Genomic DNA, 21,626 nt, shown 5'->3' with positions numbered 1-21,626 from the left:
AGGGCACCAGCTCTGCTGCTCTGATGACGTTTTGCACCCAGCTGGTCAAAACACGTCCCCTCCATTTGTTTCTATGGGAGAGGCCGGGACACGCAAACGTTGTGTCTCCAGCTCTCCCATAGAGATGAATGGAGGGGGCTTGTTTCAACTAGCTTCCTGTTGGGTACCAGACGCACTTTAGTAAAAGCAGAGCTGGGGCCCCGTGTGGGAGACTGCGGGTGGTCAGGCCCCCGTGATCAGCTACTTATCCCCTATCCTACGGATAGGGGATACGTTTTTGTCCACTGGACATCTTCTTTAAGATTAGTAACCATAGTCACTTGTGACCGTGACATGAAAGCCAAGATAAATACTACTACTGTCTGAACTAAGCCAAAATTTAGAACATGTTACAAAAAACTAAGTTAACAAAAAAAGGGATACAATACAAGTAAACATTGATTTTTTTTCTCATATAAAACACGAGATCTGTGTTTTGGATGGCTTATCTTTAAGCTAGGCCATGCATACTGGGTTGTTTGAAGAGCCCATTGATGAAATATGTATACATAAAAATAATTCAGTGGCAAAAAAAAAAATAAAGCCAAAATGTCAGCATGTACAAATAGTGTTCATAGTGAAGGGAACTTGAGCAGAAACATTTAAAAATAAAACTTTATTAAAATGTCAAATATATATATATATATATATATATATATATTATATATATATTCCACCCCAACGCAGAAGACTTCCCTAAATACTGCTTTTTTTTCATTGCTCATTTCATATCCATAAATCTGATATCCATTATGAGTAGGACACATTTAGGTAATGGTCTAGGTGCTGGGGAAAGCACAGTCAGTGTCTGATTTTCAGTGTCCACACCTGTGATAACAATGAAGCCAGCCACATTTTTTTCCTCCAGACCCTCATCTGCTGTGCCACCATCTATAGGCACAACACTCAAGAGATGATGTGCCATGTCCCTGCCTGGGGTGACAGGCACCAGTTTAAGCTGGTTGTCCTCTTGTGACATTCCCAGTGGGAGACAAGAGTCAGGGATAGATGGGGCCCCAACTTTATAGACTTTCACCTCTGAAAACTTGACCTCAAAGGCATGAGGATAAAGTGATCCACGTGGTCCATAGAAATACTCTCGCACTCGCAGATCCCTTGCTTCCCTCCGACATTCTTTAGATCGCTCGGATGCTCCACCAGACTTAGGAAGAAGCAGTGTGTGAACAAAATGGGGGAGGTCCCTTCGCAAGTCGTTGTACAGACGTTCCTGGTCTAGAACTATGACGACATCCACTTCAAAGGCAGAGGCTGCATGTATCAATGCCTGATATCCAGATCCTTTTACCCAGCCGCAGGTGTTTATAAGACAGCCGCTGACTGATGCTCGTCGATTGGCTTCACATCGCAGGTTGAAGACATGAGCCAGACGGGAAGTCAGCTGAGGATGAAGTGACACATAGTAGAGAATTAACAGATAAACCAATAATAAAAAAAATAATTATGTGTATATATTTATATATATATATACACACACACACGCTTATGAACACAAGACATCCACCAATACTACTAGCATAATTTCCTTTACTGTATATCTTATACAATAGTGGCAGACTTGCCCTTTTCCAAGATGGCCCCCGCACACTATTGAACAGATGTGCGCATGCACACAGAGCCATATGATGTATCTTATATCCGATTGGCTGTCATCTCCGGTGAACGGCGCCTCCTATTGGCTGGCAGGCTGCAGCTGAGCAGTTCCGGAGACCTACGCTCTACCACACACACGTGCAACCCCAGTAAGTTCTGCCGGGTAAGCGCTTTCATAACTGTATATACTGTATTATATATGTTTTCAGGAGATCGCCACACTGTTTACACCTGCACTAATGTACAACACTAAAGTCACAGCACAGGTATTGAACGTTTACTGCATTTATGTATAATGCTTTACTATCACTGGAATATTTTGTGAGCACATGCTTTTGTTTACGTTGTTTTTGATTGGCTAATGATGTAACACTGGTGTGTATTTAAACACCCACATGTGATTCTACACTTGAGCTTGATAAAGGTGACGTGAGGTCACAGAAACGTTGCTCGCACTTTGTTCACTGGATTTATGGAATAAACTTTCACTTTTTTGATACGAATACTTTTGTGTGCTGCTGCTTCTTGGATTTTTTATGCGAGTGGATCCCCCGGAATATTTACACACACACATAATATTATATATATATATATATATATATATATATATATTAATTCCTCCACATCATTTTTAATAAAAAGGTACTGGAGATCATAGCTGCTTTACAGAAAACGACACTCTCTGTCCATTGGTTGTATCATGTATTGCATCTCGGCTCCACTGAGAATATAGCGGAGCTCCAATGCCTCAAGTGTCCTATCGCGCTGTATTTGATAGAATGCAGACATTTTTCTTTTGACAATCTTGAAAGTTGAATAAAACCAGTATTAACACACATGCAAAATAAGGGCTATAGCTACACATTTTCCCAGAAACCCTTTCATCTTTACTGAAGAGTCAGTGAATCAGTAGTTAACGACAGGTGGTAGCAGGCAAACATTTTAACAAATTGTGGCATGATTCCCATGGTATAACAAACCTGGTGCATACCCAGGGTGCAATATTATAGAACATATGTCCAATGGGCAACTCCTCTTTTTGCTTGATCTACCTTATATTGACAGGTCTTTTCCTATATACGGCTGTTTAGCTAATCACACTAGAGGGCGCTCTTTTTAAAACTCCCTAGAATGGTTTCCCTGTTTTTAACTGCATTAATGTGCCTGGCTAAACAGGCAGCACTGTCAAGGTGAGTCCGAATTTGGGAATGGATGACATCTCACCAGAAGCTTCATTTTCATGCTGTCCCTAAACATAACCTTTAACCCCTTAAGGACCCTTTAGTTTTCCCCATCCTGCCCACCCACAATAGGCGGGGCAGGACGGGGAAACCCGACAGGGTCCGGCGCCGAAGAACCACTTACCGATCCGGAGGCTGCGGGCGACTGAGATTGGAGGGCGGCGACGGAGATCGGTGACGTCGTGCGGCTTGATCCTACGGAAGCCGGTGAGTTGCCTAACGACATCTGGAGGGTACAGTCTGAGACCACTAGATAGTGGTCTCTAACTGTAGCCCTCCAGATGTTGCAAAACTACAACTCCCAGCATGCCCAGACAGCTGTTTGGGCATGCTGGAATATGTAGTTTTGCAACAGCTGGAGGGCTACAGTTTGAGACCACTATATAGTGGGCCCTAAACTGTAGCAATCCAGATCTTGCAAAACTACAACTCCTAGCATGCCCAAACAGCTGTTTGCTGTCCGGGCATGCTGGGATTTGTAGTTTTGCAACAGCTGGAGGACCACAGTTTGGAGATCACTTTGCAGTGGTCTCTAAAACTGTAGCCCTCCAGATGTTGCAAAACTGCAAATCCCAGAATGCCCAAACAGCTGTCTCGGCATGCTGGGAGTTGTAGTTGCGTACCTCCGGCTGTTGCATAACTACATCTCCCAGCATGCCCTTTGGTGATCAGTACATGCTGGGAGTTGTAGTTTTGCAACAGCTGGAGGCACACTGGTTGGAAAATACTGAGTTCGATAACAGAACTTAACTGAAGGTTTTCCAACCAGTGTGCCTCCAGCTGTTGCAAAACTACAACTCCCAGCATGCACGGTCTGTCAGTACATGCTGGGAGTTGTAGTTTTGAAACAGCTGGAAGTTTGCCCCCCCCCCCCGGTGAACGTACAGGGTACATTCACACGGGCGGGTTTACAGTAAGTTTCTTGCTTCAAGTATGGGCTACAGCAAATTTTTGCCGCAGCGCAAACTCCTAGCAGGAAACTTACTGTAACCCGCCAGTGCGAATGTTTCCTAAAAACACTACACTACACTACACCAACACATAATAAAGGGTAAAACACTACATATATACCCCCTTACACTGTCCCCCCAATAAAAATTAAAAACGTATTGTACAGCAGTGTTTCCAAAACGGAGCCTCCAGCTGTTGCAAAACAACAACTCCAGCATTTCTGGACAGCCACTGACTGTCCAGGCATGCTGGGAGTTTAGCAACAGCTGGAGGCACCCTGTTTGGGAATCACTGGCATGGAATACCCCTATGTGCACCCCTATGCAATCCCCAATTTAGTCCTCAAATGCGCATGGCGCTCTCTCACTTCGGAGCCCTGTCGTATTTCAAGGAAACAGGTTAGGGCCACATATGGGGTATCTCTGTACTCGGGAGAAATTGCACTACAAATTTTGGGGGGCTTTTTCTCCCATTACCCCTTATGAAAAGAAAAAGTTGGGGGCTACACCAGCTTGTTAGTGTAAAAAAATAAAAAAATTTACACTAACATGCTGGTGTTGCCCCATACTTTTTATTTTCACAGGTGTTAAAAGGAAAAAAAATCCCCCAAAATTTGTAACGCAATTTCTCCTGAGTACAGAAATACCCCATATGTGGGCATAAAATGCTCTGCGGGCGCACAACAAGGCTCAGGAGTGAGAGCGCACTATGTACATTTGAGGCCTAAATTGGTGATTTGCACAGGGGTGGCCGATTTTACAGCGATTCTGACATAAACACAAAAAAATAAATACCCACATGTGACCCCATTTTGGAAAGTACACCCCTCACGGAATGTAATAAGGGGTACAGTGAGCATTTGCGCCCCACAGGTGTACATGAAAATTAAAAATGGAATTTTTCATTTGCACAGCCCACTGTTCCAAAGATCTGTCAAACGTCAGTGGGGTGTAAATGCTCACTGTACCCCTTATTACATTCCGTGAGGGGTGTACTTTCCAAAATAGGGTCACATGTGGGTATTTATTTTTTTACGTTTATGTCAGAACCGCTGTAAAATTCTGTGAGGGGTGTAGTTTCCAAAATAGGGTCACATGTGGGGGGGGGGGGGGGGGTCCACTGTTCTGGCACCACGGGGGGCTTTGTAAACGCACATGGCCCCCGACTTCCATTCCAAAATTTTTTTTCCCAAAAGCTCAGTGGCGCTCCTTCTCTTCTGAGCATTGCAGTGCGCCAGCTGAGCACTTGACGTCCACACATGGGGTATTTCCATACTCAGAAGAGATGGGGTTTCAAATTTTGGGGGGCATTTTGTCCTATTACCCCTTGTAAAAATTTTTAATTTGAGGGAAAACTAGCATTTTAGTGAAAAAAAAAATAAAATCATCCAACTTTCATGAAAAGTCGTCAAACACCTGTGGGGTGTTAAGGCTCACCGGACCCCTTGTTACGTGCCTTGAGGGGTGTAGTTTCCAAAATAGTATGCCATGTGTTTTTTTTTTTGCTGTTCTGGCACCATAGGGGCTTCCTAAATGTGAAATGCCCCCCAAAAACCATTTCAGAAAAACTCACTCTCCAAAATCCCACTGTCGCTCCTTCCCTTTTGAGCCCCCTACTGCGCCCGCCGAACACTTGACATACACATATGAGGTGTTTTCTTACTCGAGAGAAATTGGGTTACACATTTTAGGAAGATTTCTCTCCTTTTACCCCTTGTAAAAATTCAATAACTGGGTCTACAAGAACATGCGAGTGTAAAAAATGAAGATTTTGAATTTTTGCCTTCAATTTGCTGCTATTCCTGTGAAACACCTAAAGGGTTAACAAACATTTTGAATGTCATTTTGAATACTTTGAGGGGTGCAGTTTTTATAATGGGGTCATTTGTGGGGTATTTCTAATAAGAAGACCCTTCAAATCAACTTCAAAACAGAACTGGTCCCTGAAAAATTTCGATTTTGAAAATTTTGTGAAAAATCGGAAAATTGCTGCTATACTTTGAAGCCCTCTGGTGTCTTCCAAAAGTAAAAACACGTCAACTTTATGATGGAAACATAAAGTAGACATATTGTATATGTGATTCAATATATAATTTATTTGGAATATTCATTTTCCTTATAAGCAGAGAGCTTCAAAGTAAAAAAAATAAAAAATAAAAAAATTGAAATTTTCAATTTTTCCATCAAATTTTTGAATTTTTCACCAAGAAATGATGCAAGTATCGACAAAATTTTACCACTAACATAAAGTAGAATATGTCACGAAAAAACTATCTCGGAATCAGAATGAAAAGTAAAAGCATCCCAGAGTTATTAATGTTTAAAGTGACAGTGGTCAGATGTGCAAAAAATGGCCGTGTCCTACAGTGAAAATTGGCTGGGTCCTTAAGGGGTTAATGTAATAGCATCATGCTCTGCTGCTCAATGTACAGTTCAGCATTCTGATGCTCTCAGGGATCTGAATGAGTAAGCATCCAATCCTTTATCACCTTCATTTATTTTAATGGAACTGAACTGCAATACCACATACAACCACTGTGGTGCTGTTTTTGGAAAAAATCAGCTCTGTTTTACTAATCCTGGATCCTATATCACCCCTTGAGGAGATTTTTCATTATTGCACTGTCCCTCTTTGAAAGCAGTCCCCACTTCCTGAGAGACACAAACCATGTGATTTCTGCCCTGCACCGATGACTCCTACCGACAGCTGGGAGGTGTGTTCAGCCGCAGCCAATCACACACTCAACTTATCTCTGCTTAGAGCAGAAGGGTGGAGGCTGCTTCTAGAGAGTGAGCAGGAAGGAAGAGCAGAGCTGCAATGATTACTGGAAAATGAAGTATCTATGAGGCAAGGGGAGAAAAGAAGGGCAAAATATCAAGCAGCCAGACAAGACCACAGGAGCCATGTATATCAGGCAGGATCATTAACTGGGAACATATCCAGGTAGTGTGCTGGCTTTGGAGTTTTTTTTATATGTATACTTCCCTGGAGTACCCCTTTAACATTTTATTTTAATAGTTCGGGCATTTACGGACATTTTTTGATTGCATACACTGATTAATGCTGTTCACTTAAGGAGCGCCGATCAGCTGACAACGATGAAGGTAAGGGACCACCTGCCATCCTCTCAGCTGATTGGGAGCCCATGATTCCATTGCGTCTGTCCAAATTAGCTCCCTGAGCTAGCCGGGAACTACATTTTTATTGCACTGTCTAAAGGGTTAATGATGTACATCAGCCATTTTGGCAATGTCAGGCATAAGCAGTGAGTTGCAACTGGGACCCACCAGGTACGAAGCGTGCCTAGCTGCTGAGTGTACTTCATACGTCAGTAGCGGGCATGTATATCCTGCATCCTTATGAAGTTAACAGCAGCAAGCTCCGTGGGCAAAGAAACAATACAACCTATTAATTGAATGCCAAGACTATTAAGAATGGGAATTTTGGGTCTCTCTCAGGCTGAGGTTTGAGCTTCAGCTATTTTCTTATCTATCAACCAGTGTCAATTGATTTATACAGAACAGAGTCTCAGATTATTATCAAATATTAGGCTTAGTAGCGTGACCAAACTGCTAAATTTCTGATTTTTTTTAAATAAGACAATTTAAAGCGTAACTGTCATGGATATTGTACCCCCCAGACTAATACCATGATAGTATAGATGATGATACGTGTAATGCAGCTGTACTTTTGTCTGCTGTTTATCACTCTTTATCACCTCCACCACACCTATCCCCTGTAAGTGAGCGCTGGACCACTGTGTGATTGACACACAGGTCCCCACCCCCCCATGTCCATGATGTGCGGGCCGGCGTGACTCCACTGAGCCTATACATATAATGTGCATCTTTATGTTATATGAAATACAGTGCCCGTACTCCTCCTCTTTCTTCTCATGGTGCCGGAGACGCGCTGCTTCTGCTTTCACTATAGGCAGTGAGCTCGCTCCCGTTGTCTGCCGCCAGCTCAGTGCTGAGCATAAAAACTTAATTTTAACAATAATTTTAACAATTTTCCGACGACGCATTACTTTTCAGCAAAAAAAATAAATATTAAATCCAGATTGAAATTAAGAATTGCCCATAATCAAGATTAAACTTTTTGGCCATATCTCCCAGCCCTAGCGTATTGTACTGTTCCACTGTCAGCACAAGGCCGGGCCCAGATGTATCCATTCCACAGAGATCAGTTATTTTGCCTCAACTAATGCAACAGCTGGCGTCAGACTTTTCCACCATTTCTCTAAAAAACTATTTCAAAGAAGGATAGGAAAATTCTGCAAGAGACCTTTTCCTAGGTGACAGAAATTTACAAACCCAAATAACTTTCTCAGATCTCTTTAGAGCTGCAGCCCTACCACACCAGTTACTTGGAAGGTATTGACTCACCTTGTTGTACAGCTTGATGTTTGTCCCTGGAGTAGTAGATCCAAAGTGATACACAAGTGGTGCCTGAGCGGAGAACCCTTCCTCTACATCTGCTGGTCTCTCCACACACAAGGCCCCAACTGTTCCAGGTACTGACACAGAGCCCTGCCCCACATCCAACTCCACCAGAGTTGGTCTTCGACCTCTCCGCACACCATAGTTCAACAGGAGACGGCAAAGTGTGGATTTGCCCACATCTGAAGGGCCAGCTACTAAAACCCGGGGCCCTCGCTCTCCTTCACGCTCTGCTTGAGCCCGCATCTGCTCAAGACCCACATGAGTATTGAGATAGAGCAACATGGGGGTGTCTTTTGACACGTAAGCAACATCGGGGCTTCCCCACAGCTGGACGGTGCACCCATGCCAAGTGAAGACAGCCGCTCTGCTCCCTGGTGTGAATGTGTATTTCTTATTCTTTGTCAGCTCTGTACCAAACACCTCAGCTAGTCCAGATACCAGCTCCACCTGCACAGGGGCCGAACCTTCCACCTCCAGTCGCAGCTCAGTCTCCTTCTCCAGCTCAAACTTAGTGGAAGGGCCACTGGAAGATGGCCAAGATCCTCCAGCTTCAGAACTTCCACCAGCAAGCGGGTCATCTGAAGACATCTTGGTTACCTAGAAAAGGACAAGAAATTATACATAACTACAGCAAATCCGCAAGACAAAACTACAATAAATTGTAAGGACTTTTCACTGCATATTATTCAAAACACATCAACCATCTATAATACTATAACAAAATCTCTCCTCTTTATCGTCACCAATTTCCACTGTGGTTTGTGTTGGGCGCCAGAAGGAACTATTAAATCTCATATAATGAGTCTGGATAAACAGAAAAACATTTCTGGCACTCAAAAGATTGGGGTGGGAAAAAAAATATATATATATATATATAATAAGGTGGGAGATTAATAAAAACACGTGCAAAGGAAAAGTGGAGCAATTGCCCAGAACAACCAATCATATCACTTCTTTCATATTTCAGAGGCCTTTTTAAAAGAGATCTAACTGGTTGCTATGGGCAACTGTGCCACTTTTCCACTTTTTTGGTGGTGGAGAAATAGTCGATAACTTATACCGGAATATCGGTATAAGTTATCGGCTATCGGCCTGGAAGGCCACAGATTATCGGTTTCAGCCCTTAAAAAAATAAAATAAATAAATAAATAAAAATAAAAAAAATCGATATCGGTGGGTCCCTACTCCAAACCTCACTGTACACACAGTTCTGCTGCTGGTAGCACTGTGTGTGTGCCGATTGGAGAATACGCAACATATTTACCACTGCACAGTAGGGCTGGGCGGTATACCGGTTCATCTTGAATACCGTTTCTTCCCCCCCTCACGATATGAATTTTGCCCATACCGCAATACCAGTTGGGGCCCTCCCCCCCCCCCTCGAATGAGTGAATTATCTGCCGCAGCGTGCTGTCCCCACATCGGGGAACTAATCATATTTGACCCGCGAGCGCTATTCTGCTTACCCCCCCCCCCCCCCCGAATTATCAGCGCAGATAATCTGTTCCCACATCATGTCAAAAATAAACAAAACAAACTTTAACTTGCCTTCTGACGTGGTCCCTCCTCTGCGGTCTTGGGGATGGGAACGTCACAGAGCCGTTAGCCTATCACCGGCCGCAGCGATGTCCCGCCCCGGCTGATGATAGGTTGGCTCTGTGACTTTCCCTTCCCAAGGAAACTGCAGGGGGACCACAGCGCAGGACAGTGAAGATGGTAGCAGAGCAACGGGGGAACGTAGGCAGGTTAATTAAAGTTTATTTTTGCAGCCTGGAAACATTATTTGTAGTACAGATTTCTAACACCTGCGGCCCGCAACTCATAGGAGGATGAGCAGAGGAGTGCACGCGGGTGACATGATGTGGGGACAGTGCAGCTGATAATTGTGAGGGGGGGGGGGGGGGGGTGTTGGGAGAGAAGCGGCGCCCAGGTCACATGGGGGGGGGGGGGGGGGGGAAATACCGTTAAATACCGCGAAACCGCCATCACTTAAAAAAAAAATAAAAAAACGTGATACACGTTTTTGCTCATACCGCCCAGCCCTACTGCACAGTGGAATTTGCTAGACATGAAATACGCTGTGTTTGACCCTAAAAAAGGGACACTGACAGCAGGGTCACCCACAATAACCTGAATATACAGGTAGATAGTGCAGGTGATGCTGATTCAAACACTTCTAACCCAGTGGAAATCGGTGCAGTTGGTACGAGATATTCATCTTGTTGCTAGTATGGCTTTTATTTATTTTTTAATAACTGCACTGGAGGCGGCTGCTGTAGGTAGAAAGCATTCTCCTGCCCGCTCTTGCCGAAAACTCTGCTCCCTTCATAGCTTTTAATCCCTCTTGAACCCCTTCCCCCTTTGGCGATTTTTCATTTTTGCACTTTAGTTTTTTCCTCCTCACCTTCTAAAAATCATAACACTTTCTCAACCTAAAAATCCATATGAGGGCTTGTTTTTGCACCAACAATTTTACTATGTAATACCATAAATAATTTCACCACAATCTATGGCAAAAGAAAAAAAAAAAAAAAAAAGTTTTTTGTGGGGCAAAAAAAAAAAAAAAAACACTTTGTAATTGTTAGCTGCTTCAGTTTCTACGCGGTGCAGTTTTTGGTAAAAATTGCACCTTATATTTATTCTGTAGGTCCATACGGTCGCAAGGATACACATTTTATACATGTTTTCTTTTATTTTACTACTAAAAAAAATGATAACTACATGCACCAAAAATTAATATGTTGAAAAATGTCCTTCTGACCCCAATGGTACAGCTCGCATTGATGTGCCATCCTGGATTAGCTGCACTCTCTGAGCCACTTGTGTGGGTTGTAGACTCAGTCTCATGTTACCACTAGAGTGAAAGCACAGCCAGCAGTCAAAAGTGACCAAAACATCAGCCAGGAAGCATAGAAACTGAGAAGTGGTCTGTGGTCACCACCTGCAGAACCACTCCTTTATTGTGGATATCTTGCTAATTGCCTATAATTTCCACCTGTTGTCTGTTCCATTTGCACAACAGCATGTGAAATTGATTGTCAATCAGTGCTGCTTCCTGAGTGGACAGTGTGATTTCATAGAAGTGTCATTGACTTACATTGTTACATTTTGTTGTTTAAGTGTTCCCTTTATTTTTTTGAGCAGTGTATACATTGGTTAAAAAATGTGTATATTGTGTCCCAGCAGCTATTGCCTGTGTGTCTCTGTGAGGCAACCAAATACAGGAAGTGCAGGTAGGACAAGCAGGGCTCTGTGCGATGAGCCTCTATGAGACGCCCCTGGCTCACACAGCAGGATAATTGACAAGCCAGGAGCCTGCACAGAGCCCTGCTTGTCCACACAAACTTCCTATATTTGGTCTCCTCACAAAGACACACAGCCAATAGCTGCCGGGACAAAATATACATTATATTTTAATATATTTTATTACCAATGTATGTTAAAAATATACATAATGGTATTACCTACATCACATAAAAGGTTTTTGCTAACGACAGGTACACTTTAAAATGGGGCCAAAGTTATCGGCCAGAGTAGAGGGGAAGCTTTGCACATACAGCTGCAGCCAGTGCAGGTAAAGGAAATATATCATGTACAAAACCGTGTCCCCCAGGGGATAAGTTTTAGATCGCGGTGGGTTCAACCGCAGGGACCTGCAATCTCCTATAAGGGGCCTTTCCGGGAACAGGGCATGTCGACCCCCAAACAAAGCGACAATCCCCCTTTCTATATCTCTGAGGGAGAACCATTTGGCTATCTCTGGCTATCCTCTGCAGTCCCCTAGCCTGCGGATAGGGGATAGGTTTTTGTACACGATACTTCTGCTTTATGGTGTATTTACACATGTATTCTGCGCAGATTTGATTTGCAGGATTTTATGCTGCAGATTTCAATGTAAACTAAATGACTAAACACAGCTTCAAATCTGCGCAGAATACTGTACGTGAGAATAGACCCTTAAAGGAGTAGTCCAGTGGTGATTCAGTGGTGAGCAACTTATCCCCTATCCTAAGGATAGGGGATAAGTTGCAGATCGCGGGGGGTCCGACCGTTGGGGCCCCCCGAGATCTCCTGTATGGAGCCCCGACAGCCGGCGGGAAGGGGGCGTGTCGACCTCCGCACGAGGCGGCGGCCGACACGCCCCCTCAATACAACTCTATGGCAGAGCCGAAGCGCTGCCTTCGGCAATCTCCGGCTCTGCCATAGAGATGTATTGAGGGGGCGTGTCGGCCGCCGCTTCGTGCGGGGGTCGACACCCGCTATCTCGGCGGAGAGCCGGGGCCCCGTACAGAGAGATCGCAGGGGGCCCCAGCGGTCGGACCCCCCGCGATCTCAAACTTATCCCCTATCCTTAGGATAGGGGATAAGTTTTTCACCACTGGACTACCCCTTTAAGAAGAAAAAAAATCATATTAGGCTGGGTTCACACCACCATATTAAAAACCGTATGCATTGACTCTCCATTGAAAAACATATGCCAAACGATGCATCAGGTTGTGTCCATTTTGCATCTTGTACGGTTATGTCCGTTTTATTCCCGTACCCAAAACCGTAGCTTGCCACAGTTTTTGGTCCGGAAACCGTATAAGTTTTCTTTTTTTTTTTTTTAACATAGGAGTCAATGGGAACCGTACAGAACTGTAATGTTTGTACAGTTCCATCCAGTTTGCACATACAGTTTCTGACTTTGCACATGCGCAGTGCACACCGCAAGTTTTTTTCTTGGAATTTCTATCAAACAAGTGAAACTTTCTTCATAATTGAGTGAAAATTTAAGAACTTATACTTTTTTCTCTTTAAAAAGCGGATGCAACTGGACATCATTTTTCAATCCGTATATAGGTTAAAATTTGTATACACTTATTGCAAAAATGTGGTGTGAACCCAGCCTTAGCAATATATTCATCTCCTGACCAGCTGATTTTTACCCAGTAAGGCTATGTCCACATGTTAGACTTTCTGTGCAGAATTCCACATTGGATGCATTCAATAGGATTCTTCTGCGTTGTGCACACGGCGGAATTTCCGCACTAGATGTTTCTGGTGCGAAAATCCCAACTCCAGTGTCCGCACAATGAATTAACCTGTTCATTCTTTCTGCGGACTCCACAAGGAATGCATTGGAAGTCTGCAGAATGTCCGCACTGAGATTTTGCACGTGGACATTCTGATGTGTGAACAAGAGGCGTTAGGGCCCTTTCCCACAGCAGAATTTCCGGCCAAAACAAAAAACGTGCAGTTTCCATTAGGGGGTCGACCGATTATCGGATTGGCCGATATTATCGGCTGATATTCACGATTTTGTTAGTTATCGGCATCTAACCTTGCCGGCAACACCCGGGCCTGGAGAACGATTCTGCTGGCTGCTTTTTTGCATCTCCCACACAGCCACAGCAGCCCTGTAAGAGAACCGCAGTGGCTGCCTGGGAGAGGCGCTTTGAACTCAGACGTGGTGCTGCTGTGCTTAGACGTGAGGTCACGTCACCGTGGGGGTGACGTGACCTCACGTCTAAGCGCAGCAGCACCACGTCTGAGTTCACTGTGCCACCGATCAGTGTGCCCGCCGCCCTGCTCTCTCTCTCTCGTACAGGGCCCCGTTTGCCCTCGGTGCACAGGGCCCTGCTTTAAAATGCCCCAAAATAAAAATGCACGGAATATCGGTATAAATTATCGGCTATGGGCCTAAAAGTTCACAGGTTATCGGTATTGGCTCTAAAAAAATCAATATCGGTCGATCCCTAGTTTCCATAGACGGTAGCGATCGACCGATTATCGGTTTGGCCGATATTATCGTCCGATATTCACGATTTTGGGCGTTATCGGCAATTACCTTGCCGATAATGCCCTGCCCCACCCACCGCGAACCCCCCCCCCCACCGCCCATTGCCTCCCCCATCCCCGGTTTAATAAATTACCTGTTCCCGGGGTCCACGCTACTTCTGGCTCCTGCCGAGTCCTGCATTACGCTGTGTGCTATGACGAGTGACGTCCTCAACGTGACGTCACCGTCAGTGCGCAGTGACAGCTCAGGAGGACGCCACCGGAGCCAGATGTAGAGTGGACCCCGGGAACAGGTAATTATAAAACCGGGGATGGGGGAGGCAATGGGGCCGGTGCGGTGCGGTGGGGGGTGCGGCGCGGTGCCGGTGGGGGGGGGGGGGTTTGGGGACGGTGATGGGACTCAGGAGGACCCCCGGACAGACAGGGGGAGAGAAGTGGGTGGCAGAGGCGGCCTATGGCACCGCAAAAGCCGCTGCAGTTCATTGATTTAAAGCGCCCGCTTTAAATCAATGATTAAATAGCCGATAACTTATACCGGAATATCGGTATAAATTATCGGCTATCGGCACACTAACCTCCACAGATTATCGGTATCGGCCCTAAAAATAAAAAATAAAAATAAAAAAAACGATATCGAATCCCGTTAAAAAACAATGAGAGACTGCTGCTCCAAATTTTCCGAGTGGAACTTTTTTGCTGGGATCTGCTCAAAAATTCTGTTGTGTGAATAAGCACTTATTTGATGCTGTGTTCAGTCATTTAGTTTACATTGAAATCTGCAGCAGCGTGTGAATACACCATTAATGAGTGAATTGAGCAAACATTTTGTGACTATTAGGCTAGGTTCAGACTACGGAATCTCTGGGCATAAAGTTTTCGCCCGGAGATTCCGAGTGCGGCCAGTGCCAACTGAATCAGTCGGTGCTAGGACCGCGCAGACACTGCAGTCTCCAATAGACTGCAATGTGTTCCGCAAGTATTTCCACCTGAAGAATGAGCAACGCCATTCTTCAGGCGGAAATTTCCAAGCGGATTTTCCATTCACAAATTCCGCTTCACAAATTCTGAAGTGTGAATTTGTGAACGGAAACCCATTCACTACAGTATACATTTTAGTAAGCGGAATTTCTGTCTGCAATTTCAAAGCGGAATTGCAGGCGGAAATTCCGTAGTGTGAAACTAGCCTTACTCGTATATTCTTTTTCTAAAAGTAGTTAGTGGTTAACCTCTTAAGGACCATAGACGTGTATACACATCCAATGGCCCTTAACCGGGTATGACGCGGGCTCCTGACTCGAGCCCATGTCATACTGCCTGGCCCCCAGCTGATTCCTGCAGCTGGGGGCCAGCGTTAATAGCCGACATGCGGCGATCGCCGCGGGCGGCTATTAACCCTTTAGATCGTGCTGTCAAAGTTGAAAGCGGCGTCTAAAGGTGCCTGCATTTAGTGCCTGGTGGTCCAGTGGGGTGGATGGCCCCCCCTCAGCGCGGGGGGGGGGGAGGGGTTCCAGAAGTACCACAAAATCAAACCTATAAAAGTAGGGTATCATTTTAACCGTATGGACCTACAGAATAAAGAGGTGGTGTCATTTTTACCGAAAAATGTACTGCGTAGAAACAGAAGCCCCCAAAAGTTACAAAATTGCATTTTTTCTTCAATTTCGTCGCACAATGATTTTTTTTCTCGTTTCGCCGTAGATTTTTGGGTAAAAGTAGAATTTGTGGCGCAAAAAATAAGCCATCATATGGATTTTTAGGTGCAAAATTGAAGTGTTTATGATTTTTAAAAGGTAAGGAGGAAAAAATGAAAGTGCAAAAACTGAAAAACCTGTGGTCCTTAAGGGGTTAAAGTAAAATAAAAACCCTCACTTTTACAGCATTTGCTTATCATGGGGACATACTAAAAGTAATGACAAAGTGGAATGCCCATAGATTTTAACAGGGAAGTGGAATGCCCATAGAGAATAATGGAAATGTAATATTTGAATTAGAGACAAAACTATTTGACATATCTATTACATTTTAATCAGACATTCTCTCCAAACTCAGTGATGTTCTTTAATATTCAGATTAAATGGAATTATCACTGCTTTCTGCAGAATGAAAAAAATGGAATGCCTATAGACTATGATGGGAAGCAAATTTTGGTGTGTTGTCTAAACCATTTAACAAACCAAATAAATATTTAGCAGGCATACTCTGCGAGTTCAGGATTATTTAAAATTTAAATTGAGAGGGATTAGAATTGTTTTTTGTGAAATGACCTGGTGAATGACAAAATGGAATGCCCAAAGACTATAATGGGAAGTAACATGAGCTCATTTGCACGCAAATCTGTTCTTTAGGAAATTAAACTTTACCACAAGTGTTCCCCAGGTAGAGTAGCAGTAGAAGTAAAATTTGATTTGGAACCTAAAACATTTAGCATATCAAATTAGCCCTTACCAGAAATGTTCCCCACGTAAAGTAGTATATCGTAAAATGAAAATTACCTGGGATTATATATTTTTTCTATGGAATGCAAAGGTGAATGACAAAATGGAATGGCCATAGACTATAATGGGAGTAAAATATGAGCTCATTTCCACATAAATCTGTGTTATTTAGGAAATTATATTATACCACGTGTTCTCCAAGTAGAGTAGCACATTGTAAAACGAAAATTACCTGGGGATCACAGATTATCGGTATCGGCCCTAAAAAATCCATATCGGTCGATCCCTAGTAGTGGTAAAGTTGAATTTTCTCAATAACACAGATTTACATGCAAATGAGCTCACATTTTACTTCCCATTATAGTCTATGGGCATTCCATTGTCTTTACCGTTGTCATTTTATAGAAACCAATGATAATCCCTCTGAATATGAAGAAAACGCCTGCTAAACATGGATTTTATATGTTAAATGGTTCAGGCTCCAGATCAAACTCTGCTTCCCATTATAGTCTATGGGCATTCCATTTTGTCATTCCCGTTGTCATTTCATATAAACCAGTTATAATCCCACTCACTCGTAATTTTAAATAATCCCATTGAATATGAAGAATATGCCTACTAAAGATTTTTTGATATGTAAAAGGGGTATTCCAGGAATTTTCTTTATTTGACTATGCTACAGGGGCTGTAAAGTTAGTGTAGTTCATAATATAGTGTCTTTACCTGTGTGTGACAGTTTTCTCACAATTCTTCTGTAATTTTCACTCCAATATTTATTTTTATCAGCATACAAAATGACTTGTCTCAGATTTTTCCCAGCTTGCAATGCGGCCGAGACCTGACTCAGTAGTCAGCTGATGACAAGTAGCCTGTCTGCTTCAATGGGTGGAGGGATTGCTTGGTGGGAGAGAGATCAATCTGCAACAGCTGTAGGCACCCTGATTGAAAACCACAGGTCTTTTGAATGGATGCAGCTCATTTATGTTTCAATGGGTGGGGTGGCTGATGTGTGGGAGGGAGGAAAATGTAATTATGGGATTTGTTGGCAAAGAAGGAGACTCAAAAAGGAAATACCAGTTCACAAAAAGTATGGTAATCTCATGGCATAGGAATTTAGCCCCAAGACAAGTGCAGATCCTTCCTAGGCATGTCCATTACTGTCTGCCAGGTACATACTAAAATCACCTTATGGTGGATAACCCCTTTAAATGTTTCAGACTCCACATCAAATTTTGCTTCCCATTATAGTCTATGGGCATTCCATTTTGTTTTCAGTAATTTTTATTTTACAGTATGCTACTCTACCTGGGGAACACATGTGGTAAGGTTTAAAGGGGTTGTGTGCTGATCTGCCTTTTGGAGCTCCACGCAGCATCCGGAAGTTCATTACTCCAAACGCTGTGTGCGGGCTTCCGTGTTCGCGGCCGCCCCCTCGTGATGTCACGCCTGCCCCCTCAACCAAAGTCTATGGGAAGGGGGCGTGACAGCACAACCCCTTTAAACTTTCCAAATAACAGATTTATATGAAAATGAGCTCATATTTGACTTCCCATTATACTCTATGCTCATTCTATTGTGTAATGTCATTAGAGATGAGCGAACTTACAGTAAATTCGATTCGTCACAAACTTCTCGGCTCGGCAGTTGATGACTTTTCCTGCGTAAATTAGTTCAGCTTTCAGGTGCTCCGGCGGGCTGGAAAAGGTGGATACATTCCTAGGAAAGTCTCCTAGGACTGTATCCACCTTTTCCAGCCCACCGGAAAGCTGAACTAATGTATGCAAGAAAAGTAATCAACTGCCGAGCTGAGAAGTTTGTGACGAATCGAATTTACTGTAAGTTCGCTCATCTCTAAATGTCATCTTGTCATTCTGCAGAAAAAGTGATAATTCCACTCAATCTGAATTTCAAATACCGTATTTTTCGTCCTATAGGACGCACCGGCGTATAAGACGCACCCAATTTATAGGTGCAAAATCTAAAAAAATTAAGATTTTGAACCCAATAGTGGTCTTAAACCTGCGGACCTCCAGATGTTGCAAAACTTCAACTCCCAGCTTGCCCGGACAGCCGTTGGCTGTCCGGGCATGCTGGGAGTTGTAGTTTTGCAACATCTGGAGGTCCGCAGGTTGAAGACCACTGCATAGGAGGTAATACGTGTCCACACCGCTCCGGACCCGTCACCGCTGCCCTGGATGTCGCTCCATCGCTGTCGCCGTGTCCCCGCCGCTCCGGAACGTCTCTGCTGCCGGCCGGGTATCCTCGCTCTCCGTCGCCGCCATCACGTCGTTACGTACGCCGACGCACGTACGCGACGACGAGGAAGGAGAGCGCCGGCCATACAGGGGATCCCTGAACGGAGAAGACACCGAGGAGGCAGGTAAGGTCCCTCCTGGTGTCCTGTAAGCACTAACCCGGCTATTCAGTCGGGCTGTTCGGGACCGCCGCGGTGAAATCGCAGCGATCCCGAACAGCCGGGTTAGTGTCACTTTCCCTTCAGACGCGGCGGTCAGCTTTGATCGCCGTGTCTGAAGGGTTAATACAGGGCATCACCACGATCGGTGATGTTCTGTATTAGCCGCGGGTCCCGACCGTTGATGGCCGCAGGGACCGCCGCGATAGGGGTGTATTAGCCATATAAGACGCACCGACTTTTCCCCCCCAGTTTTGGGGAAGAAAAAGTGCGTCTTATACGGCGAAAAATACGGTAATTCCATTGAGTTTGGAGAGAATGTCTGAATTATTTTATTAGATATGTCAAATCGTTTTGTCTCTAATTAAAATATTACATTTCCATTATTCTCTATGGGGATGTCACTTTGTCATTCCTTTTAGTATGTCCCCTTATGTGCGGCAACTTAAAACCGTTATACATTTTTGCGCACTCTCATTCCAGCCCAGACCACACAAACTTACTTAGATCTAGGTTATATATGAGCATTCACTTTTTTTCTTATAAATTTGGGGAAAGTAGACATGACATAAGGCCATGAAAAGGTAGGTAAAAAATATAACTTTATTCATACGGACAAAACGTTTTCCAACATAGATGTTATGAACATACCACAGATTAGTACTAGATATTTTACATATACAATGAAAGGGTGAAATCTGATGGTAAAGCAAGCAGATTGTGTTGTGGGATAGGCACTAATTTGCAGCAAGACCTAACCAGTGTGCCTCCAGCTGTTGCAAAACCACAGTTTCCAGCATGCCCAGACAGCCAGTGTCTGTCTGGGCATGCTGGGAGTTGTTTTGCAACAGCTGGAGGCACACTGGATAGGAAACACTGCAATACCTACAGATTTGCAACAAGACCAACAACAATAGTGCCAGTGAGAAGCTGTGAGGGATGGGTGTCTCCTGGGATGAACATGGATCGCTATTGCACAGTGTTTCCTAGCCAGGGTGCCTCCAGCTGTTGCAAAACTACAACTCCCAGCATGCCCAGACAGCCAAAGGCTGTCTGGGCATGCTAGGAGTTGTAGTTTTGCACCAGCCAAAGGCACTCGGGTTAAGAAAGACCATGGAAACACAGTGGAACAGCCACAGAGTTGGAACAAGACCAATAACAATGCAAGAGAGAAGCTGTGAGGGATGGATGCACATGGATCACCATAGCACAGTGTTTCTTAAAAAGTGTGCCTCCAGCTGTTTCAAAACAACCAAAGGCTGGAGTTGCAGTTTTGCAACAGCTGGAGGCACACTGGTTAGGAAACCCCGCTATAGCATTTAGATTAGAAAGCTGCTCACTGTAACTAGATATACAGCGGCTACTATTACCACCCCTCGCCTAGAGCCCGCCGCCATGATTCCGGGGCCTGTACGTATTCCTGTCCTCACAGACCCCTACAATGAGGTACAGTGGCTAGGACTACTATAGACCAATAATGACTCGTCCCCGGCACTCACCCGCCGCAGTGTCCCGCTCCAACCAGGTGGATTTAACGGCTCCCACTCGAACGGACGCGGCTACGCTCCGTAATACGTAAGACCGTCTGACGTCGGAGGATCACGTGACTTCCCCAAGTCACGTGTCTGAGGCCGCTGCTCTGGTTTTAGGCGCTTGTTGCTACTTGCCAGCTGCTACTCTGGTGGTGATAGAGGGAGAAAGGAAATAATATGCTGTATAGAGAGAGGACCATTGGATGAGATTTATTAAAAACTACATAGAGGAAGAGTGCAGTTGCCCATAGCAACCAATCAGGTGGCTTCTTTCATAAAAAAAACAAAAAAGGCTTCTGAAAAATAAAATAAGCAATTTGATTGGGTGCTATGGGTAACTGCACATCCTACAATAGGGGTGTCGGTGAGTGGCAAACTAATAGTACCCCACGTATGTCCCTCACATAGTGGTATGTCCCTCACACAGTGGCTTTCAGTGCCTCACGCCGTAAGAGCGTGTTCACTTGGGCATGAATCATTTCAGAGGTGGCTCTAGAATTTGCGAAGTCTTAGGCGAAACTCGAATATGAGGCCTCTGCATCATTTTCTGCAGACTTCACATAGTGATCCGATTGGCGGCTGTGAAATAGTTGCGCTGTCGTCGCAGCACCAATCTCAAGTGGGTAGATATCAGATCAGGGGAGTAACTAGTGTCCTGTGGGTCCCATGGCAAATTCTGTCTAGTACATTGAGACCACAATCACCAATTATACCAGTATACAAGGAGGAATATTATCACTATACATTTTACCATTATACTGTTACTGACCAAATCCTGTATACTGAGACCACAATCACCAATAATACCAGTATACAAGTAGGAATATTCAGGGCCAGCGTTAAGGCGGGGCAAACCGGGCAATTGCCCAGGGCCACCATCTCCTAGGGGGCCCCCTGCAGTCCGCCACTGAGCAGCCCGCAGGGGGGCCCCGTCACATTTGGGACATCCCTGTGTCCTGAAAGATCTGTTCAGGACACAAGGATGTCCCGGTTACCTTTCTGTGGCCCTGCATTAACTTTAAAAACGCAGGGGCCGTCGGGAGGTAGCACACGCAGGGACGTCACTGACGTCACGGGTGTGCGCCCATAAGAACAGAGGAGCGGAGCTTCGGAGCATCGTGGAGGAGGACGCGCGCTGGCAGTACACAGACATACAGCCTCCAGCCATACACTGTATA

The 21,626-nt window shown here is 44.6% G+C and overlaps 1 protein-coding gene across 5 annotated transcripts; it reads right to left on the bottom strand.

Moving 5' to 3' along the window:
* Positions 1-681: 681 nt before the first annotated feature.
* CLP1 (cleavage factor polyribonucleotide kinase subunit 1) lies at positions 682-20,537 on the bottom strand. 5 transcript variants are annotated; one of them, XM_056531475.1, is made up of 3 exons: positions 20,257-20,391; positions 8,231-8,884; positions 682-1,438 (listed from the first exon to the last, which is right to left on the bottom strand). In XM_056531475.1, exons 1-3 carry the CDS (start codon positions 20,311-20,313, stop codon positions 761-763), a joined length of 1,389 nt encoding a protein of 462 aa, XP_056387450.1. In that variant the 5' UTR covers positions 20,314-20,391; the 3' UTR covers positions 682-760. The 5 variants fall into 5 exon arrangements, with proteins under 5 accessions (XP_056387450.1, XP_056387451.1, XP_056387454.1 ...); XM_056531476.1 differs by having other exon boundaries at positions 683-1,438; positions 20,287-20,418; XM_056531479.1 differs by having other exon boundaries at positions 683-1,438; positions 20,297-20,408.
* Positions 20,538-21,626: the final 1,089 nt, after the last annotated feature.

The sequence above is a fragment of the Hyla sarda genome, chromosome 7, assembly GCF_029499605.1.
Source record: "Hyla sarda isolate aHylSar1 chromosome 7, aHylSar1.hap1, whole genome shotgun sequence".
In the NCBI taxonomy this organism is placed as follows: Eukaryota; Metazoa; Chordata; class Amphibia; order Anura; family Hylidae; genus Hyla; species Hyla sarda.
The sequence above is the reverse complement of the archived record's forward strand: the minus strand, read 5'-3'. Positions and strand labels throughout refer to the sequence as shown.